Source organism: Populus alba, chromosome 1 (assembly GCF_005239225.2).
Source record: "Populus alba chromosome 1, ASM523922v2, whole genome shotgun sequence".
Lineage (NCBI taxonomy): Eukaryota > Viridiplantae > Streptophyta > Magnoliopsida > Malpighiales > Salicaceae > Populus > Populus alba.
The window spans coordinates 12024795-12034040 of NC_133284.1; the positions used below are offsets into that span (position 1 = coordinate 12024795).

A 9246-nucleotide genomic window follows, 5' to 3' on the forward strand; every position below is an offset into this window, starting at 1 on the left:
TTAATATAGATAAGCTTCAAAAGTTCAAAGCAAATCACTTAGTTGAACATTTTCTATCTCTGCCACGAGAGCAAGATGATCCAAATCCTTCTCTTTATGGAAGCGAAGGTAATGATACGATTTCTCTAGACAAAAAGAACTAGATAAATTGATAAAGGGGAAGAGATTAAAATGGAAGCATGAAAAGATTACCTAAGGTTTTAACAGACAACAAGCGAGACAGAAACTCTTTCCACATCCACGTATCTTACCAGAGTTCTCGTTTGCTTTGAAGTTGCTAATTGGTTGTAATTTATTCAGCACCCGACGGCCTCGACTTAAATCAATGAATTGCTCTCCATTAAAATGCACTAGAGACGACAGCTTTCAGTTGTGTTTGCAGTCTTCTTGCATGCACAGTGCACTTTTAGAAAAGTGAGGTTGCAGGTGGTTTCAACAGCATTGCAATTTCTATGGGGGCGCTCACCAACCATTCGAACAACAAATGATCTCAATTCCAATCCTTTAGTTAAGGAAAAAAAACAGTGTTGCAGAGAACAAATCTCTGATCAGTGATTTGAGAGCCGATCAACCCCAGCAAAGGCCAAAGACTAGTACTAGTCTTCCAGGAGGGAGAAATCGAAGGACCCTAAAAGTTAAATGGTGTGCCTAATTTGCAATCAGGACAGCAGTAGAGACAAAAATTGGGCACATTAGGACATCCAAAGGGAAATGTGCCATTACAAAAAATGAATTCGTCACCACAAGTGATGGTACAATATGATTTGGTTCATAGAGTGAAGAAATAGCGTTAGTTCAGTGGTATAACCATCCAAGGTGGTGGCAAGTCCATTTCTCTGTGAAGATTTGAAAAGCATCCGTGAAAAACAAAACTAAATATGAGTTTTGTTTTTCTTTACGGGGGGTGGAGAGGATATCCAACTGCACCCTGAATTCTTTACTAGACAGCAATTTAGGTTATGTAAAATCATCCTTTATAGATACTGAGCTTGTATTCTTTCTCTATTCTGTTCCCACCATGACTTCGCGTGCACTTCTCCGAATTGTTCTCGGCTGTGAACATCAAATAGAAAGATAAAATGTCAACAAAATATAATCGTTATGTAAGGTAGAGCCATCAAACTTGGTTAACAAGAAGTATACCGCCATCCAATGAAAACAAAATCATACCACCAGCTAAAAAGGAAAGGCAGAAGAACCTTTTTCATATGAAAATAGTTTTGATTTTAACAAGCAATAAATCCATTTTAAAATCTTATTTTTCATGTTGTATATGCTTCTGGTGGTGCTCATGTAAGTGAAGTTTTCCTTCAATAGTTTCAGCCACCAAGAAAGATGCATCATGAGATGTCAATAATCAAGGATTTCCATTACCTGAATCTGACTCGCCTGAGCTCCCTAGTGCCATCGGCTAATTGTCTGATAGTGATGTAAACCCCTGGTTCATCTTGCTCAACCCATTCTGCCTCCAGGTCGCTGGCATTGCTAACTGAAATAGAAGGCTCATCCCTCGATGATGTTGTCGTCCGTGATGCATCTATTGAAGATGCCTCGCCTTTTGGTCCCATATAGCCACTTGAACGAGGGTGGTAGTGCTGGTTGCCACCTTGATCCATAGTGTCAGGTGGGAAATAGCCTTTACTTCCAGAAGGTTTATAGTAGTTTCTTGGAGTAAACGATGGAGCCATAGGGCTTTCCCTTGCAGATTCCATCCTTGAGTAGGAAGAATCTCTTTGCTGATTTAAAAAACAATTATCTGTCTGTAAAATTTTCAAGAGGTGGAGTTTTTTTTCAAGATAACGAGGAGTTTCAATAGATAGAAGTAGTGGTGTGAAAAAAAGAGAGGATATTTTCCTAGTTGGATAAAAAGAAGAGGGAAAGCATGAAACAGGCATTTGTAAACTGATTATGAAATGTCAACCTTCAGTGTTTTGGAATGGTAAAGGCTTAAAAATGATTATGAAAAAACATTCCATGATCAAATAAACTGGAATGGAATAGTTTTGATTCAAAACCTTGATTTACTATTTCTAGAGAATCTTTGAAGCAGCAAGATAAGATAGAAGAGATTTACCTCATCCTCGCACCTTGGGGGAGTGTGAAGTGCTTGCTGATTAAATCTCACATTGTAGAGCTCCATGATTCTGTCATAGTTCTCGCCCCACCATCGCTGAGCTTGCCATTTATTAAACATCTCCCGGCTTCAAAACCCAAATGCCTGAGTAATGTCAGTTTGCGCTTACACGAGCCAACTTAAGCTTATGTAATTTCTTTTCTGTTCACTTGCAAAACACCATTACAAAGATTCTCTAATTTTTTTGTAGTTCATTTTTATCTGTTTGGAGCTAAAAGACAGATTGTTAAAGACAGCTGAAACACACCTGAAGCGAATACGCTTTAGATCATTTCCTCCATTAGGGAGAGACACGAAAGTAATGTGAACGCCTGGCTCCACCTGTGCCATCCATTCCTTGGGCTCATCATCATTCTCCAGCACCACATCACAAGACTGTGCTGAGATAGACTCTGCTCGTCCAGGGGTCCGGTCACCACCGTACAATGAAGTAAATCTAGATTCAGCTCTGGCTCCTCGATGGTGACTTGGAGTGGTAAAATCCCATGCAGGGGTTGAGCTTGAGCTTCCACCTCCAAAATAGGGGTATGGAACCCCTTCGGAAGCTGCATCGAAGTCAGGGTAAGGTCGCTGTCCTTTCTTGTAGCTGCTGGGACCTGTGCAGGGCTTGCATTGCTTATAAGCACCAGACATTTTTAGTGCCATATCCTTGATCTGAACATTATTGAAATGCGTGGTTGATTAGAATTGCAAAAGAACTATATCATTCTATAAAAGAAATTGATATATTTGGAAGTTGCGCAATAAAGTTTTCAATACAGAAATAAAAATTGCGATGGATCAAAACTTAAGGGAGGTAACGAAAAGGATGGGCAATTTAAAATCATTTTATATTTTAATATGTTTGCTGCACATAGATAAATCCTGAATATAACTCTGCCTAAAGAAAGCACCAGGTTGCTTTGTATAGACAGTCATAAAATGCTAAGATAATGATGCATCTGCACAGATACTCTAATACATTTGGCAAAAGATCAGAATAAAAACAGACACATCAGAGGAGTTGAATCTGATTTACAGAAATAGTAGCTGGTGCCTGTTTCTGTTGTCAACATTGAGTCTCAGGAAAGACACAACAGAAAGTCCCTTGTGAAGCCTATTAGCCGGCAATTTCATCGGAGAAGAAATGAAATCCTAAGGTATTGCTACTCCTTACAGTACAAAGTCTAATGCCTCAATATAAATGGCAGCAAAAGACCTTTCTGCCTACTTAGCACAATCAAGGACTCTAACACACACACACACACACACACACCTGTCTGTGTGTGTGTTCCTGTTCGTTGAAATAGATATTATATTTGGGCGGTGCAAGATTTGATGTTGCAACTTATGGTGGCCAGAGCAAGCAAGGAGCAATTTGCAAGCAGGCCTACAGCAATTATTTCTCATTTGAAGAAGGTGCCTTCGTTGCAAAATGAAGTATATTGCCCATCACAGAAGATGCCTGCAAAGGGGACGCTGAACCATCTCATTGGATGAATAAACGCTAACTGGCCTGCACTTGTGGATAGGAAGCAGACACCGGCAGAAAGAGGAAAACGGAGTTCTTACAAAAAAAAAAAAATCTGCAGTGGTGAATACTGCAAGGTAAGAACAGTAGCCAACTCTAATGGTCTTGCACAATCTGAAATGATTATGTACTTTTGTGCTGCACACTAATGGACGCTGGCCTCATTTCACTGCCCATTAACAGAGCAGGTAGATTCTTCCTTTATCCATACTATTATATGATATATATCCAACTTTTGAGTTACAGTGGAACGACAAGAATTCAATGGTGGGTCAGATCAAAGACATCGAAGTGTCTTTTCGTAAATATCATCAATCTTTTCCTAAAGATCCCCACTGCTGCTCAATGAGGGAAAATATGCTGGTTATTATGCTGTCTTCATTTTCGTATTCCATGGCAAACATGGCCAGGACAATGTCATGGGTATTTTTAAAAAATTTAACTTCATTGTTCAGAGAGCATTTCTGGTTTTTTTTCAGAAAAAAGAAATTGAAGGTGTGTTAGCAGTGGATCCAGCCCAAAATTCCTAGAATCATCTGGCTTCTAAACTAGAACTAGAACATCATCTGCTAGTACAAAAGGTCTCAAAAAGAACCCAATGGTATGAGCTAGCCTCTTACTATACAAGATGGACTCGTGGTGAAAGTGATGTCACCGCTGCCAAGCTATAAAACGTTGTCCGATGGGAGTGGCTACCACTCTAAACAAAGCTTTACATTACAGTCCTGTGAGATTCTCTATGAGAGACTTGGCGATGTTGTCGTTTTACGGAAACACTGCTTTTGAGTTTTCAGCTCTGACAGCTGCTATGGAGGAGGTACAGGGTATGCAGAGGTTAACCCAGCCCATAGCTCCATAAAGTGGAATAGGGTTTTACAGTTATGAAAATCTGTTTTAATAATTATAATAATAATGGCAGTCTTATTGGAAATAATTTGCCAAATTCAAATTTTTTAAAAAAAAGGAGCAAGAAAGAGAGGAACTGGAAGGGTGTGTCTCCAAGTCAGCAAGCAATATTTTATATTTTATATTTTATATTTTACTATACCTAAAATACTAAATTTTGATAGTATGAGGAGACGGTAGACAGCCATGTGTAAACGTGAAAGATGCCAAAAAAAAAAATAAAAGAGAGGAAAAGATGGTCCCTTCCCCTTCTCACACTTGGACCCCACTATATCAATCATAACTTATAATATTGTTTCTTTACGTAAATAAGGAAAAGAGAAAATAAAAGCAAGCACATGAGACACCATCTATAGAGTGTTTCTGTTTCTTTCCGTGTGAAAGTCTATAATTATTATAATTATAAAATATGGTTTTTGCCTTACTGAATTTGTATCTTATGGTTTAAGATTTTTCAACATTAATTCTGTAGTTAATGAAAAGTTTCAAGTTTTATCCTTATCATTAAAATACTGTTTGTGAATATGATCCTAGCTGTATTCTAAAAAATTTTGAATTTTTAAAAAAAATTAATAATTTTTTAATGTTTTTATTTCGTTTTAATATACTAATATCAAATATAATTTTTAAAAAATAAAAAAATATTTATTTTAATATATTTTTAAATAAAAAACATTTTTAAAAAATAACTATAATCATATTTTATAATGACATATAATAACTGTAATCATATTTTATAACTACATTACTAAACACACCATAAATAACTAATGACATATAATAATAACCAATTATTTTGTTTTGTCTTTTTCTAGTTTTCATATATGGTAGGGGGAAAAGCTTTCCTAGATAATTAAGGAATTTTTTTTGGGGAATGATGTAAAAGTTTCTTTAATATATTAAAATAATATTTTTTATTTTTTAAAAAATAATTTTTAATATTAAAAAAATTTAAAAAAATTAATCTGAAATAAAAAAATTTAAAATTATTAAATTCATTGTTAGATTACAGTGTCAAAACCGACATTAAACTACGGACCTTAAACCACGGAAGACAACATTGAAACTGTTAAAAAACCAGAGAAAGAACATTGGAAAATCTTAAATTGTAGGAACATGTGGGAAATCGGTGGATTTAAAGAGATGAAAATGAAATTTAGCCTTTAAAATAATAATGTGGAGGAGGCAAGGGATAAGAGTAATTTGAACCTGTGAAGTGAGGCTTTTGACGGCTTCTTTTGTACTTGGGGTGCCACTTCCACGCGCTCCTCCTTCTTCTCCTCGTCCATCCTCCGCCGCTGGCTTGGTGCACGCTATGCACGTAAACATCTTCTCTCCTCTTTAGCTTTTATTTTTAGTTCTTAACCCTGCAAATGATATAATATTCACTTGTTATTATGCTGACAATGATTTCTAAATCTATCGCCTTTGTTTTTTGCTTTATTACTGTTTTCAGAAACAAAGTGAAAATGATGATGGCAATGCGTTTGACCAGAATCTTTAATAAAAATCACAGATTTACAGCATGTGATCATCAAATCAACATCAACTGTAGCTGCATTTTTTAATGGTTTTTAACTATTTTACATGGCGTTTCCTTCCACCTTCAACAGCAAAAATCTACAGATTTCGTCTACGGCAACTGGCAAGACTCCAGGTGGGGTGTATGAGCCACTCTGTCCAAGAAAGACAGTGGTATTTGATTGGATAGAGCAACAGTCAGATTACCATTACAGCCATGAAGGGGGGGTTGTGTGAAGGGTATATGAGGTCAAATTGATCAGATATTAGAACATTCTTATATCCGTATTTGAAGAAGAACACTTGCCTTCTATGGGCCCTAACTTCAGTATATATTACTGCATATGTTACTATTTATTCAAGGATTGGCAGATAGGGAAAAGATAAAAAGAAAAGGACCGCCAGGTTTAAGCCCAAAAAAGAAAAAACAAAGAGAAACACACACAAACCATTGCAATCCAAAAGAATTAGATACCCAGAAACCAAAGGGAAAAAAGACAAACTAATCATGGAGACATGCAAATCAAATGAAGTGAAGAAAGAATTTAAAGATTTGATTTTTGTTCTCAAGTTAAGGAAAACGATGCGTTTTTTGGGGGAAGGACAAAAGGCCAAAAAGAAAAAGGGAGGCTCGGGATCGGAGAAGCTAAAACAAAATAGAAAGAAAGAAAATGTTGGGATAAAACAGTGAGTCAAGAATGGAAAAGGAAAACAAAATGGGGACATAGCCCCATTTGAAAGTGGTCTAATCTAATAAAGAATCAAGTTTGTGTATGACGAAGTTTCTGACATGCCCTTTTTATATATATATATATATATATATATTAAAAAAAAAAAATCAGAGAGCAGTGAATCATACTAACCAGACAGCGACGCCCATCGATAATATATATAATCTCCGAGAGATCAAGAGAAAAACTCAAAAAGCAATATGAAGGGTCAATCAACTCGTGCAGAAGATATTGAGAAAAAGAAAAAGAAAATCAAAAAGAAATGTGGTGTGTAGGAATGATGAAAGCGGTAGCTGAATAGACAGGGAGACAAGGAATATTTAAGAAGGGAAGAGTGAGCAACGTTGATATTTGTTTTCATGTCCTCATAAAACATGAGAAAAATAAATAAATAAATAGAAATGAAGAACTGCATCGTTATTATTCTGAAAACGACTTACCCAAAGCAAGATGACCCTCCCCCCAAAAAATAAAACACTCAACTGCTGCTGCTGTTGTTCTTAGCTGTCTACTTTATACAAGTACTGGTCTTCATAAATCTTCATCAGTGCTTTTGTTCCCGGATAGATATAATACTCTTGCTTTCTTTCAAATCTATCTCTGCTACTCTCAGCTCCTTTCAAATTTCACCATATAAACTGCAATAAAACAACATTAAATCAGTCAAATTCTACACTACCTAACGAAAAACAAATAGCACAGAAAGAGAAAAAAGCATATAAGACAAGCAAAGCCACATGGAAATGGTTCTTGAAGAATAATAGCAGCACGATTGGAGATTTCTTCGAGGACTAAAATGGATGGGTTTGAGTCTAAATCACCAAAAAAGCAAGCAACTTACAGAGAGAGAGAGACAAGAAATACAAATAGTAAAGACGTGCTCTGTTTGGTTGCTAAGAAAGTTCAAAAAGAAAAACCAAAAAAAGGAAAATATGAGGAATTAAAAGACATCCAACTACTCCATGATGAAACTACTTGCTCAGAATATACGAATAAAAAATCTTTAAAACAAGGTAAGGAAATAAAAAATAAAAATGCTATGCTCTTGGTAGTGGGCCAGTGAAGAAAAAAAACCCAGATAAAAACGAAATAAAAATCCTTACCTTCATCAACCTCTTATCTCACAAGAACCGATTTTCTGTGTTTGTGAGAGTTAGCAGCTGCTCCTCGAAGTTCTTGCAAATGACATGGACAAAACCAACATAGAAAACAGCAATCTTTTTTGCTCACCTTGAATCTCTTCCCTTTTTAACAGATTACAAAGAGATAGCATAAAATCCTTGTAATCAATTTTCTATTCACTGCCACCACCCGTAATCCCTCTAATTTCGCTGATGATTTAGTGTCAACTCAAAAAAAAAAAAAAAAAAAAACACTCTTTCTTGCTATTTAATAATAGCTGGGTTGCTTGCTGGAAGAGTGAAATGATATGTCGGCGAAATGTATCGGATTTGGAGCTTCCCTCCCGGATTTAGTACGTTTCAACTAATCTTTCGTGAGTATTCAAAATGAGAAACTTACAGACAAGGGAAAGGAACAACTGGGAATCCTCGTATTTATATAAGAGAGACGCGACTTGACGCCGTCAATTTCCGACGTTACCCAACGGTTAAGGTGTGTCCACGGAGGATAATGAGTTACTTTTGTGTCGTTGAAAAAAAAAAAAACAACTTAAACTTGTTGACCATCACGTTAAAATTCCTTTTTTCTTTTCTAGTTTTTTTTTTTTTTATGAAGGATCAAATTCTTTTAGCAGTCGTAGACTACAAAAATTTACGCACTTCATGATTACAAAAGCTTTGTCGTAGTACCTTAATAAATATAAAAAAAATAAAAATATGTTTAACTAAAAAATAATAATTTTAAAATGATTTTTTATTTTTTTAAGCATGAAAAATAATTGTACTTTTTATTATTATTTATGAGATAATAATCAAACACTAACATAAATATAGACTCAAGAATATCATTTTATTATATATATAAAAAATTAAATGGTTAAATTTTTTATTTAATAATAATAGATACATTTAAATTAATTTATATTCCAATCCAAACTAAATTTTGTTTTTAAATGAAAATATAATGTAATTACTATGACTTGAAAATTTTTTAAATTGTTATCATCAATATCATAATTATAAACATGAATGAATATATAATTGCAATAATTTTATTTATGTTATAAAGCACTATTTTAAATAATTTGATCTATTTTTGTAAAAAAAACATTTCAATTCAATAATTTAAATTGTTAAGTGAGGTCTCAGGATATGATTTATATTATTTTCTAACACACCCTCTCAAATGAAAACCCTTTGAACTTAAAACTTGCACGGACCTATATTACCTTGGTCAAATAAACAAGGGATGGTGAGATTCAAACTCGTGACCGTTTGGTCATCAAAGCTTTGATACCATGTCAAAGAATCAGCTCAACCCAA

General features: G+C 35.0%; 1 protein-coding gene across 1 annotated transcript; it reads right to left on the reverse strand.

Annotated features, from left to right (window-relative positions):
* Positions 1 to 626: 626 nt before the first annotated feature.
* Positions 627 to 8313, reverse strand: LOC118038605 (protein BREVIS RADIX). Its single transcript, XM_035045005.2, has 7 exons — positions 7906 to 8313; positions 7243 to 7440; positions 5760 to 5917; positions 2382 to 2788; positions 2075 to 2201; positions 1375 to 1736; positions 627 to 1053 (listed from the first exon to the last, which is right to left on the reverse strand). Exons 3-7 carry the CDS (start codon positions 5877 to 5879, stop codon positions 975 to 977), a joined length of 1095 nt encoding a protein of 364 aa, XP_034900896.1. The 5' UTR covers positions 5880 to 5917; positions 7243 to 7440; positions 7906 to 8313; the 3' UTR covers positions 627 to 974.
* Between the last annotated feature and the right edge of the window lie 933 nt (positions 8314 to 9246).

Bases quoted from the DNA above. Each gene is read 5' to 3' on its own strand.
- LOC118038605 (XM_035045005.2), bottom strand. From the start codon at position 5,879: ATGTTTACGTGCATAGCGTGCACCAAGCCAGCGGCGGAGGATGGACGA. The intron at 2,789-5,759 runs GTTCAAATTACT...AATAATGTTCAG, and splicing joins TCAAAAGCCTCACTTCACAG to ATCAAGGATATGGCACTAAA. The intron at 1,054-1,374 runs GTAATGGAAATC...TGATGTTCACAG, and splicing joins CTCAGGCGAGTCAGATTCAG to CCGAGAACAATTCGGAGAAG.